The sequence below is a fragment of the Silurus meridionalis genome, chromosome 25 (genome assembly GCF_014805685.1).
Source record: "Silurus meridionalis isolate SWU-2019-XX chromosome 25, ASM1480568v1, whole genome shotgun sequence".
In the NCBI taxonomy this organism is placed as follows: Eukaryota; Metazoa; Chordata; class Actinopteri; order Siluriformes; family Siluridae; genus Silurus; species Silurus meridionalis.
Window position 1 is genome coordinate 12432401 of NC_060908.1, and position 25233 is coordinate 12457633.

At 39.5% G+C, this 25233-nt stretch overlaps 1 protein-coding gene across 2 annotated transcripts in view; it reads right to left on the minus strand.

Moving 5' to 3' along the window:
• Positions 1 to 3097: 3097 nt before the first annotated feature.
• zswim7 (zinc finger, SWIM-type containing 7) overlaps positions 3098 to 25233 on the minus strand; it is a 33138-nt gene continuing 11002 nt past the window's right edge. For both annotated transcript variants that reach the window (XM_046838545.1, XM_046838544.1), the window contains exons 5-6: positions 7456 to 7560; positions 3098 to 3652 (exon numbers count right to left, since the gene is read on the minus strand). In XM_046838545.1, coding sequence (XP_046694501.1) covers positions 3536 to 3652; positions 7456 to 7560 — 222 coding nt within the window. In that variant the 3' untranslated portion in view covers positions 3098 to 3535. The remainder of the gene's footprint in view (positions 3653 to 7455; positions 7561 to 25233) is intronic.

Genomic DNA, 25233 nt, shown 5'->3' on the forward strand with positions numbered 1-25233 from the left:
GGAGATGCGATCCGAAGCGAGGTGGAGCCACTGTAGGTTTTTTTTTTTTTTACGTCTGGATGTTTTATTCCTTGTATACCACAGCACTTTGCCAACAATTCCAATTAATTTTTGTTTTAACATGTATTTATTTATTTATAACGTCTTACCGTTTAGGTTACGTTTCACGATTTGAGACGGTAATTCAAGTTATAACTATAAACATCTGTTCCTGCTCTTTGTTCCCTCTTTTAAAACTATTAATACAAAAAAGAAATAAAGTGTGTAAGTCAGGAAATCACAAAGCCCTCCATCGAATTAGGGAAATTCTCAATCTACCATAAGGACTCATTTGTAGCGTCGCAGTCAGCACAAGCCCGTGTGCAAGTCGCTACTTTCGAAACTAATTAGACCGTATTAGAACAAGCACGTGACTATAAACACGTGGTTCGTCTTGCGGTTTTAGAGAATTAAAGGCACCTTTCGTGATCAGAATCCAGAATTCGACTTTGGTCTAAAGACGATTGTATCATCGGTCCCAATAACGAGGTTGTTGTTTTAAAAGGTTTTCTAAACCACTGTATTGGAGTGTGATGCGTTTTTTCAGCCATGAAAAAAAGCCCCTTTTTTGACTTTGCAATTCGGATCACTTAATGGCTCATGCAAGTTGTAAATGAAAAGGATTTTTTTTAAATAGCACACAGATTTGCCTTTTCTCCCTCCTTTTTAAATAAATCAGTCGCTCGGTCAGGCTGCGAGTGATCGGATACACGTGACAAGAGCTGTGATATAGTTCGGCGAAAGCGCGATAGTGCCGAGGCGGGGGTAAGAAGCTGTTCATCGATTACGAGATGGAGCGAGGCAGGTGAACACGAGCTCTGTAGCTTCCTAACAAAACCCATTCCAGCCTTTTAATCTTTCTTTTATTACTTTTCCTAAAGGGCTAAACTGCAGGAATGTACCAAATGTGACTGGACATTCCCCTGGAGACCAATCTGTACTGCACTGTTTGGGTGGGGGTTGTTTCGCTCGCTGCCATTTTATTCGCTTAGAAATGTACTTTTAATAGCTTGGTTGAAAGCAGACAATTGTCGGATGGAGGGAGAGATGGAGGGAAGCGTGCTTTCAGTTTTTTTTTTTGTATCAAATTAAGTATAAACTACACATTTAAGGTCTACTTGAGCTCTTACAGTCCTGACTACAGAGAGATGTGCATTTTTAACTTTGTGCTACAGTATTCGTGCTACATTTATCAGCATACACTGTGGTTCATCATTGATGTTGAGTATTTGTGTTGAAGTGTTATCACAGTATACATTGTCAGCTGTATGAAGCAGTACTGTTATTAATATGTATGTTTGGTGACATTTTGTTAATAAAAGCTCTTTATATATAAATATCTTTTATAACTGCTGAAATGAGTGGAAAAAAAAAAAATCATCATCAGGGTTGATGAACAGTTTAGTAATAAAATTCAGAGATCAGTTTTTAAATGAAACTTATTCGACAAGATTTGATCTTTTTTCACATTTTTTTTAACGGTTTTGTACATTACCCATAATGCCATTCGGCTGCCTGCTGATAGCAGCATCAAGGACTTGCATAACTGTAGATACGGACGGCTAAACTCTTGCATGTTCTGGTGCTCAAACAAACACTTGCATTCCTGTGGACAAAGAATTCAAAGTGAATCTCAAGTGAAATAAAAAAAAAAAAAAAAAAAACATAAATAAAGAACTTTTTTTTCCTGAAAATACAGTAGGCCTGTAAACAGAATCCAATGCTAAAGATAGAACCGGTGATGAGGGCAGAGGAATCCTTCAAATAAAAATAGGTGACATTGCTGAAGTCTCTCTGAACAGATGTACATTCTTTGGCAACCGATTAAATAATTTCTGTCACTTCCTGTCATGAGGTGGGAAGGTCCCCTGGGATTTCAATACAAATCCCCCCCAAAAAAGCGCTCATTTAAAACAACCCACCATTTCAGCAGTATCTGAATCTTTCAGTAAACACGCTGACTTTTAAAACTTTGATCCCAGTAAGCGGTGACCTGTGAAGTGAGGATTAGATTATCTTTGTCCCAATACTACAATCACAGCCTCGCTAAGAGGAATGAGAGTATTATGGTCCATTACTGCATAAAACCCCCACATTTGTCTGTTTTTTGTGCCACACCACATGTAAAAAAAAATAAATAAATAAAAATTGTAATATTAATAATATTAACCCCATTCGCATTTCTGTTTGACCATTTTTGTTTAAAAAATAATTATAAAAGAGACAAAATTAAAACCTTTAACGCAACACATTTATTCATGACGTCCTTTCTGTACTCAGAATATAAAAAAAAGAAACTCCAACAAAAAATAGTTTTTAATTCACTAGAAATTTGTTTTAATTTTGTTCACCAAAATCCGCCGTGATTTCCACATCCGGCAATTAAAATCGCCCGTGTGGAAACGAAGCAAAAGTTTCGTTTGGTGTCCTGATGATTCGTGCAAACATTTACAAGTCGTCCCCATGCTCTATGTTGAGTTTGCTTTCACTAATAATTAACATGCATTTGTCCATGCCCATGTTGATTAGAGTATTAAAAACTTGAAAAGTGAAGTATTTATTAACATGACGGTGCATTAACAACAGATAAAAATGTGTGAGTGAGTTGAGAATTAATCGTGAGTTAACTCGTGACACTCATGCGATGTTGTGGACACCTAACTATGAGATTTGTATGGATGTGTATGTACTTTTTGAACATCCCATATTTAGTCCCTATTTGCTTATAGAATAACCTCCACTCTTCTGGGAAGATGTTTCACTAGATTTTGGAGTGTGCTTGTGGAGATTTGTGCTCACCCACAAGAGCATTAGTAGGTGAGGAGGTTTGGGGGGGTGCATGCTGCTGCATCCAGACACCCAATACAACTGTGGGCCTCCAACTTGGTGGTAACAGTTTGGGAAAGAACCAAATATGGCTGGGAAAAGTCCGGCGTCCCAATACTTTTGCCCAAATCTGAGACAGAAACCGCAAGTGACTGATGAAATTGATGATTTTTTGTGACGTGCTGAAATCAAGTTTCCTGCATCAAATGTGTTTTATGTCCAAACAAAAATACACAATTAATCTTTTACTTTATTTATTTATTTTTTTACATTTTAATGAGTGACGTCTACATTCAAACACACCCAGTACCACTAAAATCACCAGCTCAAGTGTGCAGTATGTACATACACAATTTAAACTTTTTTTTTTTTTTATTAATTAAAGAAACGTTTATAGGATTCATGCAGTAATTTACTATTTTCACTCCAGAATCAAACATCTCAAAATAACTCCTCTTGGCTTCAGGGGTGTGTTTATGAGACAGGAAACCAATCAGGTCAGGATGTATATAGTCCTGGGTTCCTATTGGCTTCAGAGTCATACCCAGTGGGGGGGTCTTTCCTTCTTCCCCATCATGTGACCTGTAATTCCAGTGCTCCATTTATTTACCTTTTTGGCCAAAAGGTTTAGATCATTCTCTTCACCAGGATTGTCTTCCAGAATGCTGCTTCATGGATCCAGCTCGGTTCTTCCGGACAGGATGAGGGTCATGTGCTGATCCGAGACCTGCTCCTGCTGGCACAAGCCCATGGCCTGGCACAAGTAAACTGCCAAGATGTGCTTACACTGAAAAAGCCGTATCCGTTAGAGAACACAGCGGTAAAAAAATTAGTTATTCAATAAAATTGTAATATTCATCATTTAATATGCTAATTGTATCACGCTTAGATCATGTATCCTGTAAGGCTTTTTGAAACAAGGGCAAGAGTTTATACCACATACAAAGGCTTATGTTCTTACATGCATGTGCCGGTGTTGGGTTTCCACTTTGTTGGCCTAATTTGTTTTTACAGAAATAAGCCGGAGACAGCGCCTGAGGCCATGTCTAATGGGTAACAAAATATCGCTTCTTCGATTGGCTAAAACACACGCCTCCTTCAGACCCAGAATCCAAAAACCCAGGAACTCTACAAAGCAAAGCTCTGCTACGACACCAATCTTTTTATCCTGCAAGGCGGAAACGAGGAATGTAACCGCGTTAGCGACCTGCATCAGGAGTTTATCATCTTGCAACAATAGTGCACGCAGATCGCTATAAGGCTGGTCTAACATCATAATGAATTTGATATGCCTATTCGGTTTTCTTCAGAATCAGATCAGCTGAGAAGATTGGTTAGATCTCTGTTATTTTCCCAGAGACTATGCTGATTTTAAAGTCTAAACTGTTTAAAGGACACTTAATGATCTGGGAAATTGTTTGCCTACTGTATCTTTAGATTTCCCTTAATGGCTGAGAGGAGTAGAACTTGGCGTGGCCTCCTGCTAAAGCTCCTCATCCGCCTCAAAGTTTGACGTGTTTTGCGAGATGCTTTTTTCATGGTTCCTAAACATATTACATTTAAAAATTCCCTACTTTTCCAGACTCAAATATGCAAACTTGGCTAAAGACTTTTAAGACCATAATCTAAAACGGAAGCTTTCGAAAACGTTGCCAAATTTTTTGTGATTGCAGCGAAGAGCCGGAAAGTAAATAAACGGGGGGAAACGTCTTAAACTGTGCTTATGCGCAGTACAGGGACGTGAGCGCTTTCAGTGTAAATGAGCAACTTTTGGGAAACAATTACCGCAATTTCCGGACTATAAAGCGCACCCAAATATAAGCCGCACCCATTGAATTTGACAAAGATTTTTATTTTGAACATAAATAAGCCGCACCTGTCTATAAGCCTGAAACTAATGAACTTTACACAGGCTTTAATGAAAGACAGTGTCTGTTACACGGCTTGTATCTAAACAGTAGCCTACCAAGAAAGTCATTGTTCACTGTCTTCCTCCTTCCTTTCACAACTATTTCTCTCGGGAGTTTATCTTTTGGCATCGTCGTGCGTTTAAAAATCACCATCGAACGCAGGGGAAGTGTGTGTTTTCATGCCCAGTTGTTTTCAGCGTGACGAATGATTTGCATTTCCTGTAGACAGTCCGAGTGAGCGGCAGCTCAAACGTCAGAGGAACCTCATCCATATTTATGATGTGGTGCGGCCCGATTCAGCGCATCTGATTTAATATAAAGAGTTTCATTGGTTCACCTGAACCCGTTCGGCGATTTCATTGGTCTAATGTTATGGGGCTCAGTTTTTTGGCTTGAAGTTTGTGAAACCGGAAAAAACCCAGGAAAAATCCATTAATTAGCCCCTACGTTGTTTAAGCCGCGTGGGTTCAAAGTGTGGAAAAAAAGTAGCGGCTTATAGTCTGGAAAATATGGTAAATCTAAAAGCATGGAAACTCTCCTCCGACCTCTCAACAAGGCGTTTCCACCCACAGAAACGACTGATGGTTTTTGTATTTATTTATTTTTTCAAATTCAAATCATTCTGTCAAAACTGTAGAAAATTCCACGAGTGACAACCGTGCCGAGTCAATCAGATCACTTAAACCGACACCCCCCCCCATTCTAATGTCTGATTTTTTTTACTCCTGTCCTGTATCTGTAGAATCTTATGCAAGGGCCGTGCAGGTGTACGACCGTTCCTAATAAAGTGGCAACTGAGAATATAAATAACATGTTTTATGAGTTTGCTCGTTTATAATTCTAGGAAGAAATGTTTCACCACCAGCAGCCATTAGATCAGCAAAACAGCTGTGTGTCTGTGTGTGTTACTTCTGTTGGGACCACTGCAGTCTGCTTCCCACACATCTACACAAATACACACAAATACACACAAATACACACAAATACACACACACACACACACACACACACACAGAGCAGTCATGGCTTGGGGCCTGATGAGAATCTCAGACCGACCACTTCTGTTTTTAAGCCCTGTTTTGTTTTCATTTCAGGTCAAAAAGTCAGGAAGAAGTGGGTTTCGTAAATTTGTCACAAGACACAGATTTTTAGCTTCAACCAGCTTCTGCTACATGTACATGATGCAAACAGAAAAGTCAGCATTCTTCTTCTTTTTTTTTTGTGTCGTCCTTCGGGTTTGAGGCTTGAGTGGTGAACGTGCTCTTCTGGACTCGTGTTCTCACACAGACTATCTAATTTTAGCCTGTGGGTCTCTCAGGGGCTTCTCAGGCCGAGCTGATTAAAATGTTATTTTGCACTGGAAAGACATGGAGATCTCCTCTGGATGAGATGGAGAGTGAATCCAGGCCTGCCAATCAAAGAGCTGATTTCCAGCAGGATGGCACATAAGAACAACAGAGAGTAACATCTGGGTGACCTCAGGCTATAGACAGACTTTGCACTTCCTTAAGTGCATTCTTTCTGTATGAGGTCTCGCTGGATTTTCACACGAGGGTTTGCATCACTGCAGATCGCTTTATCGTATCAGCGTCCAATCAGATCTTCCTCATTTACCAATGACTTCTTTTCTTTTTACCCCCCTGTGTACAGTTCACTCGAATACATGTACGAGGTGGTTTACAAAAGTAAAGTACAAAAAAGTACTTTATTCATCCACATTTACACACTAACACCTTGAAATACGTCCTGGAAATCTGCTTTTTCAAAGAGCGTCAAGCACCTTCTGCGATTCGCACCGAATCTCCGCAACGGTGTCAAAATAGCGAGCAGGATCTTCATCTTCGGGGAAAAAGGGTGAAGTCCGAATGAGCGAATTCTGGCGAGTAGGGTGGAAGTGAGATTGTGTGGATGGTTCTCTGACGATCATCATGCACAAGTTGCTGAATGATTTCGTCATTTTTAAGGGTTGAGCATCGCAGTATGTCCAACGTACGTCATGTCATGTGTGTTCATGTCCAGTTTTACGCAGAATTCCACGTTTCCGCTTTACTCTAACTTGGAGTCCGTGATGAAATCGCAGACGTGGTAACGTATCAGTATAGCACCAGTTAGCACCGTAAGACTCTGACCTTTTTGAGACCACCTCGTACAGGTAGTCCCAGACTTACAATGGCGACCCAATCGTAATTTTTAAATATGCTAAGTCAAGACATGGGCTAGTCTATCTTAAAGAGTCTTAAACAATAGTGATTAGTATGGGGTAATACACTAATCATTTTTTAATAATGTAACAAATTATAGTACATAATTTTAGAAAACAGAGCGATTTACACTACCGTACTGTATAAACTATGTTTAGATGTATGTGGCAGGGGGCGCATGCACGAGCGCTGGTTCGTGATACAGTATTGTCATATCGCTATTGTCATCATAAGATCGAAAAATCTATCGTGCTATCTGTATATTAACGATATACTTTTAATGTGATTCTTCTGATTTATTAGTTTACATGGCTGCATTTTTGTTTTTTGTTCCAATTTCGCACACGATTGCTAAGCTGCGTGTAAACACACTAGTGATCTTCATTCTAGTGTCACTCAATGTGCAGATTCTGTGTGTGTAAAAGACATAATGAAAGATGACATTCAAAGAAAAAGGCAAGACAGAGAAGTGAACTTACCACCAGACTTTCATTTCTCCTGAGCACCGAGAAAGAGAAGGCTGGACAGGGGCAATAATGACACGATGTGTAGCAAGTGTACACACGTCCTGATCCGCCCAATACCTGTTTGAGACAGAGATGACGCAATGAGGTTTGTGAAATCTGTTTCTCTTACATGTCTCTCAACAAGAAGCATTATTTATTGATTGAATTGTGTAGGATTATGTAACACACTTGGTAGAAGGTGCTATTAAACCTAACACTATACTATACACACAAACGTATTGGGACACCAGACTTTTCCAGCCATATGTGGTTCTTCCCCAAACTGTTGCCACAAAGTTGGAGGCACACAACCATATATGCATTATATTTTCCCTTCACAGTGAGACCCAAACCTGTTCCAGCATGACTGCTGTGCACAAACCCAGCTCCATAAACATAGTGTACATTTACATGTATGGCATTTGGAAGACGTTCCAAAACAACTCAGTTGAGGTTTAAGGGTCTTGTTTAAAAGGCCCAGCAGCTTGGTGGTGCTGGGATTTGAACCTTCTGATCTAAAGTCCAATGGTCCTTTAACCACTAAAACACCACCTACATGGTGTTGGAGAGGAAGATCTTTAGTTGCCTGCTACAGACCTTTGACTTTAACATTGAACACCTTTGGGATGAATTGGAATGCTGACGGAACTCCAGGCCTCCTCACATCACCTACGTCTGACTTTACCGAAACCTTTGTCACTGATGAGGTACAGTCTAGTGGAACATCTTCCCAGACGAGTGGAGGTTAACAGCAAACAGGAACTAAATGTGGAATTGGATGTTTAAAAATGCTCATACCACTCGGAGTCAGGAGTTCACACACCTTTGTGTGTATAGTATACATAAAATCTCAGCAGCTCATGATTGGTAAGTGATACTCTGATTGACAGAAGAAAAAGTATAAACGTCCCTCCCACTCTGACAGAATGGCCAAGTTAGCTTGGTTGAAGGCAATGCAGTTTCATAGGGGGAAAAAAAAATCATGTTATTTATCCACAGCGTCATCTGGATCGCGAGAACACTGCGTCCAAGTGAAACATAAACCACCCAAATACCACAGCAGACAAAGACACGAAACAAAACTTGCGCTTGTTCACATCCTTTCAGAACACAAGCCCTCCAGGCCTTTGTGAGACTTTGTTGTGTGTGTGTGCTGCACTGTACAGCACTTCCTCAACATTGTCCAGAAAGCACCGCAGCTAAAAATTACAAATGCGATGCAGATTTCAGCTCGTACAGTTCTCACCGCAGAGCTAAAAACTTACAAGAGCGCCGCTGGTCCCTTAAGGGCCGTGTGTAGCATGAGGCTCATAATTCACAGAAAAACAAAAAAGTACAATGGCATCTACATGCGGAAGCGTTTCAAATTGAAAAGAAACGTGACTTTCCGGTAGCAAATTCATAAAGCAAACATTTGCAACAGAAACTAAAATACCACATAATTGAATGAAAATGACATCAGCTGTCGAAGCCCTGAAAAGAGCTGAACAGACCTAGGTTCTCATTTACCATCATTATGGCAACAAAACCGCAAACAGCTCATCCGAGCTGCAAAAATCACCAATGCATGGCTTGGCTTTTAAATTACACAAAATGTGTCTTTAAAAATAATAATAATAAAAAAGCTTTTGATAGCTGTAAAAAATATTTTTTATAAAAAATCCAGTAGCATAAACCATAAGATGTTATAAATGATCAGCATCATGTGCAAAGCAAATGCTGCTCTGACACGAGCATACTGCATTATCCAGCCAAACAGAGACAAGTTCGCAAGCCATGCTAAATGACCTCCACTGCCTCAAAAAAAAAAAAAAAGAAGGAAAATCCACTTTGTCAAAAGCAACACTTCGTTATATGTGATTCACTGGTGGAGTAATTGGAACAGAGGAGAGGCCAGAGTCGTCACTCATACCTGACTGATAGAGGTGATAAAACCAGGGTTAGCCATTAACTGGTTTCATGGTCAGCACTGCGCAGAGATAACATGAAAATCCACGAAAGCACGTTGCCATCGAGCTGCTTTTTGGAATTTAATTTAATTCGAAAATATATTTATCATCGAGCCTTATTTATCTCTTTGAATTAATTTATACCAGAGCGCTTTTCTCGATTCTAAATTATGTTTCTATAGTAACAACATTTACAAGGAATGTAATTAATTAATTTGGAATTAGAATGAATGAAATTAATAAAAGGAGAAAAAAAATGGTCTCCATAGTTAACACATTTACATATTATGCTTACGAGCTCTGCATTTTGGCGTCGGAGTACACGGATACGAGTTATCATTTAAAGATGAGAGTATCATTCGGGACACAAATCCAATATGATGAAATGACAACTGTGTAGGAGTTTTGAAGTCTCAAATATGATCCGTCACTCACAGTCTGCCCCTCCCCCCCCTCATGCACTCACTATCCTCTCAAATGGTAAATGAGCTGTAAAACTCATTACCTTGAGATAAAAATCTATTGATGTATCTGTGATGTAGCGAACAGCAGTAAGCAAACATTTTGTCCTTAAAGTTGATTTGTTAAAAACAGGAAAAATAGGCAAGCATAAAAGCGAGTTTGAGTTGCTTTTTTTATTATTATTTGAGAATTACAATTGTTGCTCTCCACAATGACGGCCCAGGCGATAAGAAAAATCCTTATCACCCTGAAACTGAGTTACAGTACAGTGGCCGGGCTCATACAAAGGTTTCCAAGATTGGTTCCACTAGGAATATTCCTCACAAGGGTACATCAAAGAAGTTGAGTCCTCGTGCGGTGCGTCAGGTGTTGTTTAAAAAAAAAGACGCATTACTGCTGCAGCATCGCTTTAGAGGTTGCAGAAGCTGAAGGGCCACTTGTCAGTGCTCAGGCCGTACGCTAAACACTGCAACAAGTCGGGTTGCACTGCCGTAGTCCCAGAAGGAAGCCTCTTCTGAAGCTTCTTTTGCTAAGGACATCATGTCCAAGACCATGAATTCCTGGAACCATGTCCTATAGTCTGATGAGACTAAGATAAACTTGTTTTGCTCAGATGGTGTCCAGCATGTGTGGTGACATCCTGGTGAGGAGAACCAATAAAACTGTATCTTGCCTACAGTCAAGCATGGTGGTGGTAGCATCATGGTCTGAGGCTGCATGAGTGCTGCTGGTACTGTGGAGCTGCAATTCATTGAGGGAAATATGGATTTCAACATGTCCAGTGACATTTTAAAGCAGAACATGACGCTTTTCTTTAAGGAAATGGGCTGAACAGCAGTTTTTCAACATAATGACCCCAAAACACAATGGTGATGGTGAAGGTGATGGAGTGGCCAAGTATGTCCCCTGAACCGTACTGAGCACCAGTGGGGCATCTCAAGCGGAAGGTGAAGAATCGCCATGTGTCTAACATCCAGCAGTTCAGTGATGTCGTTATGGAGGAGTGGAAGAGGATCCCAGCAACAACCTGTGCAGCTCTGGTGAATTCCATGCCCAGGAGGATTAAGGCAGTGCTGGATAACAACGTTGCTCACACAAAATATTGACACTTTGGACAGTTTTGATATGTTCACATAGGGTGTACTCACTTCTGTTGGCAGTATGTTGAGTTATTAATAGGGGACAGTAAAATTAACTACTCAAATATCTCCAAGATTCATTTCTATACTATTTTGTCCCTTGAGAAGATAAACTAAAATGGTTGCTGAAAAGTGAGGGTTGTACTCACATACTGTGTAATATATATATATTTATGCGGGTAAAATTAAAATGAATACAGATGATTAGACAGATTTTTGTCCTAGATTAAAAAAAATGGCCATTTTTTAAAAACCTCACATCAACAATATCTATTCTTGTTTTTTTACTTGTTCATTAACATGCGCCCACTGTGCAAATTCCAATGCATGAGCTCTTACTATAGAAAGGTACAGTATTAGCGTATCAGAATGAGGATATAAACATTCATCTGTCATGCTGTTGCTGTAATACACAATAATGTACACCTTCTGACCAATCAGATTTGAGTGTTCATACTCTTCCACACAATTGTAATTCAGTTTTATTTGTATAGCCCTTTTAACAAGGAACACTGTCCCAAAGCAGCTTAACAGAGATAAAGAGGCTCTAAAATTCAAATTTTTATATTACTGCCTAGAAGTTTGGGGCCAATAAATGTAACACAAATTTATCCCTAACACAATGTTCAATTTTATCATGAATTAATATTATAAGCATGAACATCACTGACAAATCACTGTATAAGCGGTATAATGTCTGACAAAGATGTCACGGCAGACCTTGTCATCACGCGACCCTGGCGTGAGTTATTTCCGTATAGCCGCACATAATGTCTGGATAACACACAGTAATAAAATGACTGACATGCAGACGCTCAAAGGTCATAAGCAACCAGGCAACTGAAGCTTGTTCCTTTCCTTGAATGTGAATTATGATAAAAGCATAAGTAACGTGTCTCTGTTTATGTGTTAAATGTGAAGTATAAAGTTTTTTTTTTCTAATAATATGAATCTTTTTTAGGTAATTAAATATTCTATATAGAAAAAAGTATTGAGACAACTGACTTTTCCAGGCATTATGTGCCCAAAAGTGTAACCACAAAGTTGGAAGCACTCAACTGTATAGGATGTCTCTAAATGTGGAGGCATTTCATTTCCCCTTCAGTAAAACTAGGAGACCCAAAACTGTTCCAGCATGAACACACCGACTCCATAAACGTATGGTTTACATGATCTGGCCTCAACCCTACTGAAAAGGTGTGTTAATGTGAACGCTGATGGCACCCAGGACCTCCTAACATCACCTACATCAGTGCCTGACAACACCCCTTGTGGCAGAATGAGCAAAATATCTCCACAAAATCTAGTGTAACATTTGGTGGAGGATATTCTAGAAGCAAATGGGGACTAAATGTGGAATTAGATGTATAAAAAGCACATACAAATCTTATGGTCAGGTGTATCGCCACACATATCTTCTCGTCAGAACACAGGACGTGGTTCCAGTAATTCATGCTCTTTAACAGGTTAAATGATGAATGCATGGTTAAGTGACATACAGCTGTTATCACTTAGGATGTACTCACTTTTGTTGCCAGCTATTTTGACAATAATTGCTGTATGTTGAGTTATTTTTAGAGGACAGTTAATCTGGAGACTACTCCAAGATATATCCGAGTTTCAATTGCCTTGTATTGTCCCTTGAGAAGATCTACCAAAATAGTTGCTGAAATGTGAGGGGTGTACGCACTTTTGTGAGATACTCTGTGTGTGTGTGTGTACACACACATTTTCCTGGTTAACAGATCTGACTGAAGATTTTCCAGTTTTTCCTGTAACATGCACTTCTTATTTTCTTATCATGTACAAGGAAGAGTGAAAAGGCTTCAAAGTACACTACAGCTTATCTTCAGTGCTCAGGCTACACAACTGATCCATCGCAAATCACCTCATACTTTTAGACTTACAGTTTTTGTGTCGAGACGTCCTCGTGCTAAACCACTTCCTCTACGCACATATACACCACCTCCTGTTTCGTGTGCAGAGATGTTTTTTCTCTTTTCCATTATACTATCTCAAATATTACCTTTACTTGTACTTCACTTGTTTCCAAGCCAATTTGTAAAACCTCAGCCTGTAAAATTGAGGTGAGGTCTCCATTCATTGTTGCTGATATTCTGAAGAGTTGCAGGGACAGGAGGGAAGAATCTGTTGTAGTTGTAGCTGCAGTATATTTGCCCAAATGTAAAATCTGCATAAAATCTAGAGACTAGGAGTTAACACCTATTAACACTTTTTATAAACACACACTCATGCCTCGCCATTGGCATTGGTCCAGCAGCTGGTAGGAGATTCCACATGAATCAATTACATCTTGCTGTGATAAAAACTTGCTCCAGGCCTGAAAGGGAACTTGGCTTTTGTCCTACTGCACAGAAATACTGAACTACTCTCAGCATCCTCATGGGACATAAATGTAAAGATTATTTAAAAGGGACTTCAGCAAAATCAAACCTTAAAGAAAAGTGACAAAAAAATCCATCATCAGACAGCCGAAGTGCCCCGATGGCCCTCATAGGAGTGTCTCGCTGTGGGACTGTGGGAAGCTGGAAGACTTGCACGGCAGGGATTCGGCCTGTTTGCTGTAAGGGACGGGATCAAAAACGAGCTCCGTCGTGCACAATTCCAACTTCATTCTGGTACCACAATGTGGAAAACATCGGCCCCCATAAAATAGTTATTGGTCCCATTTAGCGTTTCCTTTTCCCTGTGTACCAAGTAAACTCTATATGTCAGCCAGCATGTACTGAGGATGTGAGGCTTCGAAGACCTGTATAGAAGTAAAGCAGCATTTACAAGGAACTGAGATACATAATTGTGTAGATCACAAACGAGAAAGCAAACAAACAAACCAAAAAAAGATAGCTAAACCAATGAACACAAAAATTTAATAAGAACGCCAACACCTGGAGAAACAGTATTTTCAGGAACATTCTCACACGTTCCCCACACACTCACTACGAGCCTATAGTCCAAACTTGAGTGAGTGGAAACTGCATTTGACTAGAAATGTTTAGTGTAAATCTCACACACACACCAGTGTTTATTATGAAGATGTTATATAAAAGCACCACACGTATATATATTAGTGCTGTTGAAGTTAATGCAAATTCCTCACAAAAAATTCCATCGCAAAAAAAACCCCGCCATTTTTTGCATGCGATTGTGTGAATTGGAAGAAGAAATGGATAAAGAAAGGGGTCTTTTAAATGGCAAATTTAACTTCAAAACCCTGCCAGATGGTTCTCTTGACAAGACTGGTTCTGTATTGCACTCACCACTGATATTCGCACTGATATACGTCTATTTAGCCTGATACACAGATTGTTATGTAGCACTCTGTCACAATTTGAGAGTGTGAGATTAGTTGCTTTAAGTGTGAAGGACCCAGGGATCCTTAATCTTTGGTTGGCCAATGCACTTCTACAATGTGCCTCTTGTTGTGATGCATCATTTTTTTTGTGGAGCTGCCTTATAATAGAAAAGATGTTTAGTTGATTCTTACATGTGTAAAGCTGGACACTACATTGTATTGTTGTGATTTGCATTAAGCAAGCATATTTGTTCACTCCCATGTTAATAAGTAAAACTTGATAAAATATCCCTATAATGTACGTTTTGAACAGAAGAAAAGAAAGTGTGATCTTTTTGCGATTAATCACGAGTTAACTATAGACAATCATTCAAATTTAAATAAAATTCAAAAATAAATATCCTGTATATATGCTGTATATATATATATATATATATATATATATATATATATATATATATATATATATATATATATATATATATATATATATATGCACTTGGCCACCCTTGATGCGGTCACTGGTTCAACACTTCCTTCCGTGGACCACTTTTGATAGATACTGAACACTGCAGTCTGGGAACAGCCCACAAGAGCTGCAGTTTTGGAGATGTTTTGACCCATAAAAATTCCACACTCGCTCAAATCCTTACGCTCGCCCATTTTTCCTGCTTCTAACACAACTATGAGGACAAAATGTTCACTTGCTGCCTAATATATCCCACCCACTAACATGTGCCATGATGAAGAGCTAACCAGTGTTATACACTTCAGTCATAATGGTATTGGTGGGTGTATACATAAAAAAGGAATTTAATACCCATAATCAAATTCATGTGAGCAAGAATCTAAATTACAAGCAGAAAAAAAAAACCTTAAAGAGGAAGGATGTGGCCCAAAAAACAAAAACAAAAAAAAAAGTCATAGTTCACAGTATATCAAGACAACTGAAGCATCAGATTTGTGTGAGGTTCACACACATATATATCTGTGGTGCCTGTGACATCATCAGGACATTTCATTCACTCAGCTTTCAGTGAGCCGGGACATCAGTGACCCCGGGGTTTCCTCATCCTGTGTACTGTTCATCGTGTTTTTTCGGTCTGCAAACCAGTATGAAGAAGCATAAGAGACACTTATATCACTACAATGAACTTGTTGGGTCGTGTGATATTCCTATATACCGCACACATTGTATACTCGTATAAAAAGATCCAAAGGTCCTTACAAACATCTTTTGTCGGTTCTCAAATCTCAGGCTTTGGCATTTAAACAGCATCTTTTTCTCATCATTCTTCATCCGTTTCCCCGTGAGGATGGTCGTCTTGAGCAAACAGAGCCACACAGTAGAGCATGGTTATTAAAAATGAAAGTGAAGTGCCATGATTTTGTGCACAGGCACACACACGTACACACGTGTGTATATATAAGCAAGCGTGGAGCAGTGAGGAGCGCTTCAATTCGCTGAGCACCTACACCTTCATACAGCCACTTCGAAACCTATTTGCCATCATTATTCTTGCAAAACAAATGGAACAGAATTATTAAAAAAGAAATGATAAAAATTAAATAAATAAAAGCGTGGTAAAATTTTATTAGATACTTTTACAGCATGATCGAATGCTCGCATCTCATTGGTCAGCTTGGAAAGTAGTTCCAGCTGTACATCATTGAAGTTTATTTGTTCTAAAGACATTTATTTAAAACGTGTCCATTTAAGGAAAACCTCTCACTTTCCGATGTTGATCAGTATCAGCTTTTTGGACGAGCAATAAGGGTGAGGCTGGTGGTCAAATGACTTAAATCCGAGATGTACAAAAAAATAAGAACGGCTTGACTTTTCGCAATATTGAATCCAATATACTCAATAAATTAAACACTGTAATCGCTGATGCAATACGTGGAACACCACATTCTAGACTGTGCAGCAGTAGGAAAATGAAGCAGCACAATTTGTGCTTTGTTCCGTCCCTCAGCATGCATTTGACACCACCAGAGTTTATCGTATTCCTTCCTTGATCCTAGAGACAATATAATGACTGGAGCGCAAACATGTCCCTATTTTCAGCTGACTTCTCTCCATTTCCTCATCCACCTCCTTCGCAGGAACACGCGGCCACCTCATTAGTCCATTGAAAAGATCAGCGAAGAACCTGAAAGCGGCCAGTGTGACAAACACCAGGTATTATCTGCCAGAAGCCAAAGGCCAGCTAATTCATTAGTGTCAGAGAGCTAACGGACCTAAATGATGCGCTGCTCCTGGTTAGAGACGCTCACCCTTACAGGGGGAAACTGAGGACGGTCTTGAAAGAGCAATGCCAAGGAAAGCTTTCAGAGCACAGCACGTGGCCTTATTTTCGACATGCTTTTTCTCACGTCCGCAAAACCGTGTCAGGCGGCACAGATAACAGGAAGCTGTTCCGGATTTGGCCGAATTCAAGTTTGTTCACTCCGATTCGGGTGAAATACGGCGTTCCTGCTCAGGGCTATTTGTCATGGAGGATGGGATTGTGGTTAATTTTTTCCAGTGAAATTCCAACCCCGATGTCAGAATATAAGATAAAAATCTCTCTCATCTAAGAAACTATAGGGTTGGTGACCACCTAGTGGAGTCTAGATATTTTTCCCCCTAGTGAGAATAAGACATTTGATTTAAATACATTTTTAAAATTGTGATACTCTTATGCATAATAAAATAATAAAAAAACGCTTATACACTGATTCCCTCAAACACACAAAGTGATTGTGGACACCTGATCATAAGATTTGGATGTGTTTTTTTGAACATCTCGTTCTACATTCGGTCCCCATTTGCTGTTGTAATTCCCTCCACTCCACTGGGAAGATGTTCCACTAGATTTTGGAGTTTTCTTGTGAAGATGTGCTTATACAGATACAAGAATGTTAGTAAAGTCCAGTAGTGATGTAGGTGAGGTGAGGAGGCCTGAGGTGCAGTCAGTGTTCCACTGCAAAAGGTCTTCAGTGGGGTTTAAGTCATAGCTCTACAGCAGGCCACTCAAGATCTTCCACTCAAACCATATACACATCATAATGAAGCTGGCTTTGTGCACAGGGGCATTGCCATGCTGGAACAGGTTTGGGTTTTCAACTTCAAGTGAATGCTAAATTTATTTTTAGCGCATCCAAAGGCAACGTGTACGATTGTGTGCCTCCAAATTCGTGGTAACATTTGAAGAAAAGAACAGTATATCTAGAAAAGTCGGGTGTCCCAATACTGTTTCTATATTGTGTATCTATAGATATAGTACAGGGAAAGTCCTGTGATGTTTTTATTAGTTTATGCAGTTAACAGATTTTAGATAACAGATCATTTTCCAATAGACTTAAAATGCGCTTTGTAGGTTTCTTTTATGACCGTAGTGAATTCCCTATTTAATATTCGAACTGTCTATATGGTCTCACATTGTCTGTATTGTCTTGTATAGTCTGTTTTGTCTTGTATAGTCCACACTGAATGTATACTGTTAGTTATGTCTGTACTTTGAGATTCCTCGTGTGTGTCAACACACTTGGCCAATAAACCTGATTAATACAAATTTCCCAATTTTTGACCAGAATCGCCGTCGAGTCAATTTCGCTGTTGCTGTGCGTAAGATGTCATATGATCGAAAACGTCTCTAAAGAACTAAACAGATTTATTTTATTTTTTTTACAAAGATAAATACATTAAAGTGAAACAGCATCCCGTCAACATCGGGCATAATCAGCCCGTTCAGCCAGATCGTGCCTATAGCGTGCAATTTTTCAGGTTGGAGTGAAAAGAGTACCAGGCAGAGGGCAGTGAGAACGCAATGACGTGGGCACTGCTGCACACTGGCCCAGGGGCAGCTTGTTATTAGGCTCACTGATCCTCATACAGGATGACAAGTGAAATGAGATATTAATGAAATCCCTTCGCCTCAGAGTCTGAGACATAAGGGTGGAGAAGTGGCCGGTGAATGAGAGGAAACATGCTATCTGGCTCCCTAAAAAGATTCCATTATTCTGAGGAAAAAGGACTAAATATAAATACTGCCGGGCACAGTGTGCATCGGCGCACATGCAGCGTGAACGCAAAAACCCCCTTTTGACACGTCTCGTATCAAAATCCAAAGAAACACTGATCAGTTTTACACACTGAAGTGTTCTTCCATGTCTTCGATCTGCCTAATACCCAGAGGGTCCATTTAAATGTCTAGCGCATGAAACGTCAACGAAACTGCACCCAATGCAATACAAGTATTAGAAATGCTGTGATTTAGCACAAGCACTGAAGGCACTTTCATTCACACTAAACATTCAAGGCGAGCTTCGATTTCCTCTTTTTTAATCTTCCCATTTTTTTCAGGAAAATTTCCCAAATTTTAAAATGCTCCTACTTTTTTTTTAAATACAATGAACGAATAAACATTGAGAAAACAGTGAGATTGTAAATTTACACCAATAAAGCTGCTGCTTAGGAATAGTTACTACACACATGCCTGGAGAAAAGTCGGGGAATTATTACTAGGGTTACTATTAAACCGCCAACTATATATTAGACAGTATTTTATGAACAGCTCCAAAACTAATCATGTGCTTATTACCACAATATTGGCTTTTGCCCTATAATATTGTCAGGTCAATGAGCTATAGGGTGTTACTATGCATTTTTAATAAGCAGGAAATAAAAAAAAATGTACAAAAAAAAAAAAAAAAAAAATGAAGGCACTTCTCAGCTTTAAACATGCTCTCAGTTATATGGTGAAGGAAGGTCACTTCAGCTCTGCCTCGCCCTGCTTTCTCAATGTTATAGTTACGAAATATGTGAAAATCAGCAGGCGACGATGTTGGAATGTGGACCTTTACCGCAATGTTAACAAATAGTGTGAGAATTAAAAAGTGGTGTACAGTGTGTCCTCTGTAAACCGTTACGGTTTCAAATTACTGCTCTATTCCAGAGCAACACTGTTTACATGATTTAGACAATATGAAGTTTTGTCTGCAATTAAAATGGAGAAAAAAAGAGCATGTTTTTGTGTCAGTGAACCCAGATTCTAGAAAAGAGAACACTGTGTGAGGGGAGACACCCTGCCCGTGGTGAAGGAGTTTGAAAATCTTGGATTTCTTTTCAATTGGACAAAGAAAACAGAGAAAATAGTTCATGTCTGCTCACCAGGCAATCTACAATCCTATTCTAACTAAGAAGCTACAAAATTTTGGAGTAAAGGGGACAGAAATTAAGTTCCTCCTTAGAGTGGCTAAGCCTTAAAGCAGAGCCTCTGATCCTCCAAATCAAGGTGGTTTGGGTACCACACAAGAACGCCCCCCCTGGTCAGCATACACTACAGCTGTATTAAGCATGTCCCCCTGGATGGAGACTCTGGGGTAGACCCAGGACCTGCTGAAAAGATTATATTACAACAGTTGGTTTAGGAACAGCTCAAACTTAATTCCCCGAATTAAGAATTTCCACGTGAAAAAAAATCTCTGGAGACTTTAACTCTAATAATGCATGCTCATATCAGCTGCTTTTAAAGGCAAATCCATGCCTGTATATTACTGTTTGCTTAAGCAAATCTAATTAAAAGCTAAAGTTTAATATTTAACTAAGCCATGCTAACTGACAACACAGCCAACCTTTAATAAAAAAAAGAATTAAAAAAAAGCAGGTCTGGCTGGACCAAGATGATTTTATTTCAAGATATCGATTTGAATAAATTCGTAATTTACATGCACATTTAAAAAAAAAAAAAAAAAAAAAAAAGTAATTATTTTTATGAAACAGCTACCAAATTAATAATGTGAACAGAATCTCTTATGTCAGGTCAAATCCATTATCAAGTAACTATCCAGTTCAAGCTTTGGCTTGTTTTGAGGACATCGCAATTTGGCTCTTACTAGTCAGAAGAATGCAGTCGGAAATGCGGGTCGGATCATTTGTATTTGTGTCGAAAGTGTGTAGAGTCAGGAAACAGGTCGTACAGGGTCGTTTCCAGAATGTAACCTTAGGTTGCGCACGCAATTTGCATAGCAGGGCCGTTTGGTTCAACCAAAATGATACCTCTTATTTTACTGATGGTTATCGTACCTTAAATTACGTTGAATTCATCCTGAAGGAAAGCCAGTGGACACTGCCTTTGTTTTACAGCCCCATTTGAATATTAAGGATTATATATTAAACCTTATTGGGTTTCGACCAATCTTATCCTGTTCCAACACAACACACGTCTGGTGCCATCATTTGGTTATTCTGGCCATATATCCTGGCCAACAAAGGAACATAAAATACACGTACAGGAATAAAAAAAATTGCGATTCCCAAATCCTAGGAGACTTTTTTTCCTGCAAGCTGCGAGAGGCTTCCATTGATTTTAGCCACAGTTTCTCTAATATATTACATTTTTCTTTGATATTGTATCTAAGAAACTGTGTACCAGTGGTGGACGAAGTACACAAACTATGTACTTTAGTTGAAGTAGAGATACACTAAGTAAAATATTACGCCATTAGAAGTGCTCAGTTTATACTTCACTTGAGAAAGAATACAAAAGTATTTGACTTTGGATGTACCCAAGTATCTAAATTTATTATACGGCTTGACCAGTTACATTTGTATCCACTAAATAAGATAAAAGGGAACGATTGATTTCGCAAAATGTAGCCGAGTAAAACGTATGACACTTGAAATGTAGTGAAGTTAAAGTAAAATCTCCCCGAGTAGAAACACATCAGTGAAGTACACATACAAGAAAAAGCTACTTAAGTGCAGTAACAAATTACATTCACTTCCTTACTGTCCACTACGGCTGTGTACACACTATGTTGTGTATTGCACAAGAATCATGCATAACATATTTCTTCCAGAAACAGCTAATTGTTCTTCTAAACTTCTTTACCTTTAACAAGCAACTATAAAAGCACAGTACCGTAATTTCCGGACTATAAAGCGCACCCATATATAAGCCGCACCCACTGAATTTGACAAAGATTTTTATTTTAAACATAAATAAGCTGCACCTGTCTATAAGCCGCAGGTGTCTACACTGAAACTAATGAACTTTACACAGGATTTAACGAAAGACAGTGTCTGTTACACGGTGTAACGGGTGAAATATGTTGTGGCTCCTTTAAGAGCAGAGCGGTATTTTGGGAATAGCCTGCCGCCGCATTTTTCTGGTATTACTGCATGTGTGCAAGACCAAAGAATATGTCCTTATTATTTTCTGATGCTCATTTCTAAGTTCTTTGACTAACCCCTAACGCTGTTGCCAAGAAAAATAAAAAAGCACGAGTTTTGGAAACCTGTCTGTGCGTATATGATTTCTGTTGCAACTGGAGTTAGTGAGCTCTCCCTTCACCCAGACTCAACACGCTACAACGGCTTGTATCTAAACAGTAGCCGACCAAGAAAGTCATTGTTCACTGTCTTCCTCCTTCCTTTCACAACTATTTCTCTCTGGAGTTTATCTTTTGGCCTCGTCGTGCGTTTAAAAAAAAAAAAACGTTTTTTCTCCCGATGCCGTGCAGCTCAGAACACAGGTGAGGTGCGTTTCTTCGTTTCTGGTCGGACATTTCATTGGTCTAATGTTATGGGGCTCAGTTTTTTGGCTTGAAGTTTGTGAAACCGGAAAAAACCCAGGAAAAATTCATAAATTAGCCGCTTCGTTGTTTAAGCCGCAGGGTTCAAAACGTGGGAAAAAAGTAGCGGCTTATAGTCCGAAAAATACGGTAATTGGTTTCTATGGCACATACTAAATATTGTGAGTTATATAATAAATGCTTAAAGATTTAAAAAGTTCATCCCAAGGCAACATTTCGAATTTAGTTCCATGACTTTTTCTTTCAGAATTTGATAATATTTACTGGAAACCATTCTACCATGTATCTGTACAATGGTGCCTGGACCACTGGCTGCCACCCAACCCCAAACCCTGAACAGTTGGCAAAGTCTTCTTTTCTTCAGAGATGTTCTACAGACTTTCCAAACATACAATTGTTTTGCGATTGTAAGTTGTTTCCAAAATATTTTGGTTTTTTTTTCCTTCTGATGACGCACCACAGCAACTCCTGATCAGCTAAACCTTCCTGCAGGTCCTTGGTGTCTTATGGGGTTTTGTGTTATCTTTCTGCCCAGCATACACTAAGGTATACCTGAAAGGTTTTAGTCTTGGTCTTCTAGGACTTGTCTTGGCTTCCACAGCACAGGGTTTAAGTAATCAGAGAATTTATTGACTCTAGAATTGGAATTCCTAATGACGATTCTTGATCTGCCTAACAAGTCCTAATGAGTCAATTAAGGCCTAATTAATTAAGTTCGGAGATGCTGCTACTGGAATGGTGTCCGCACTTGAGAGGAATTACATGTAAACTGTGTCATTCGGTGCCCCAAAAATCACATTATATCTGTATTATAATCTTTAAATATTGCTGTCAGGTCATTTTGTTACTTGAAACTAATATAAAAGGGCCACCTATTTTGTTTAAATGCAACAAAAAAGGTAAAAGAAATACAGTGGAACCCGCTTATCTCGACCTCGGTTATCTCGACAACCCTATTAAGTCGACGTTTTTGAAGTGGAACCGCCAAATTCTCGCTTTGTCTTAGCATTTTTTATCGGTTATGTCGATTTTTTTATGTCGCCGTACCCTAATATCTCGAGCACAAGGGGGGAAAAATTTGCCATTTAACGTCGGTTATCTCGGCGCAGCTGCAGAAGAACTCGCGGAAGTGGCGGAAAAATCAAGCCTTACAGATGCTACAGGTGTTGTATTGTATACTGCTGTTAGTTAGTGCACATATGCCTTTTGTTGGCGGCGCGGAACATGGGATGACCAGCAAAAGCATAGAATGAACACCGGCAGGACCGGGGGAATCCGCGGTGCGCTTTGGGAAGAAAAGAGCAGCCGTTGAGAGAGTGCCGGTGGGAAGGGACGTACCGGGATACACATGAGCGATAACAACGACCGTCGTGAACCAACATATATCAACAATAACGGACAGTGAGAGTGTGGAAGTTTAAATAGGAGTTGGTGATGATGCTAAACGAGCACCATATGTGCGCAATTGAAGCCGGGAGCTTCAGAGAAAGCGACCAAGAAAGCACCTGACACGCTGAGGGGGGCCGAGAGGGGGCGTGGCAGGTGGATTCCTGACAGATAAACATGTACTGTATGTATTTTTATAGCATGCCTTCATCAAACAAATCGCGGCAACGCTGTTGTGTAAAAAAAACCTTCAAAAACACGTGCATGTACATTCTCATTTATTAACGCACATCATGTACATAAAGAAATTTCAAGCACGTTAATATACTGCCGCCATTTTGATTTTCGTTTATCTCGATCATCGGTTACCTCGATGCTTTTTGGCGACCCCCTAGGACATCGACATAACCGGGTTCCACTGTAATAATCCAACATGGCTGCCATTCCATACATGCAATTCTGTCTGGACTGCGGATAATTAGAACCACGTTTACAACAAGACAATGACCTGAAGCATCCGTTCAAGCTCTGTATGCAGTTATCTATCATAGAGTAACCTGCCCAGTCACTGCACCTAAATCCTATCGAACTGCTCTTGGATGAACTGGGTCACGAAAAGTTGGAAAGAAATGTAGTGAAGAACAACCTTTGGCCAGTTTTACAAGAGGCATTGCAAAGTATTTCAGCTGAATGTTTAGAGACACGAACTGCTCAAATGCCAAGAGTGTGAAAAGCGTCTCTACATTGATGCAAGGTGGTACCAAGAAGCTTCGAGACTAGATCCTTTTGCAAGAAAGTACTTTATCTAGGTTAACACTTCATCACCGTCAAAATAGTCCCCTCGCACAGCGAAGTAAGCAGGAGCCAAATCTGGCGAGTACGGTGGGTGCGGGAGTAAGATTGTGCGGATCGTTCACCGACGATCATTATGCACGAGTTGCCAAAGGATTTCTACATTTTGGGAGATTGAGCTCAATGAAGGTCTTCCTGACCTCGTGTTATTCTCCAGTGATGTTCTTTCGTTTTTGAATCACGATTGCCGCTCAAAACACCCCGAATGACCTGTTGCAGCATCACCTTATGTCCGATGTATGTCATGTCAAATATCTCTCAGCTCATTTTCAGAATTTTATGGTTTGGGCATTTTCCTGATGAAATCGCAGATGTGGCAACGCATGTGGTCAGAATAGCACCGTTGGTCTCGGACCTTTTTGATACCACCTCGTATACTTGTAAATCTTTATACAGTAACATTAACTAGTTTGCCACATAGAAACAAAAACTAAATGCATGCGTCTCTCAAAAACAATAAAAGTTTCAAAACTTTTGACAGGGACTGTATTTTTAACATCGGTGTTGGATTAGCAGATAGTTTCGGTATTAGCATTTATTTCATAGAGAATCATAAAGTGTGTTTCGAAACTTACAGAACCAAAACTCATGAACATCTATTGATGGCTCTTTAAAGCAAAAACAAGCACAAAAAAATCTAATTCCAAAAATGAGTTTTCTGCAGTGAATCACGCTATTCTCGATGAACAGCCAACTTTTACACATCGTTAACACATCACTGAAAATCGAACATGGAATGCACCGTTCTTGGAAAATATTACTCAGGGAGGGGGTGAACTGAAAAACTGCATGCGGAAACACTTTATCAGGGGATTCATCTGTGAACGTGGAAGACCCCCTTTAACGTTTGTTTGGTGACGGACATATTACTAGCCAACCAAAAGAATGCCAGAATGAGCTATGAGCAAAGGTTTTCTTTTAAGATGAACAAGAGATTAGATCATTGCTTTTTTTTCTTATATATATAAAAAAACCAGCCCACTTTTTTCCACATTTGTTGTGTTTTTTTTTGTGTGTTTTTTTTTTGCTAAAACTCCAGCAGTGGGCGTTTCAGGGAAATCTGTCTCAC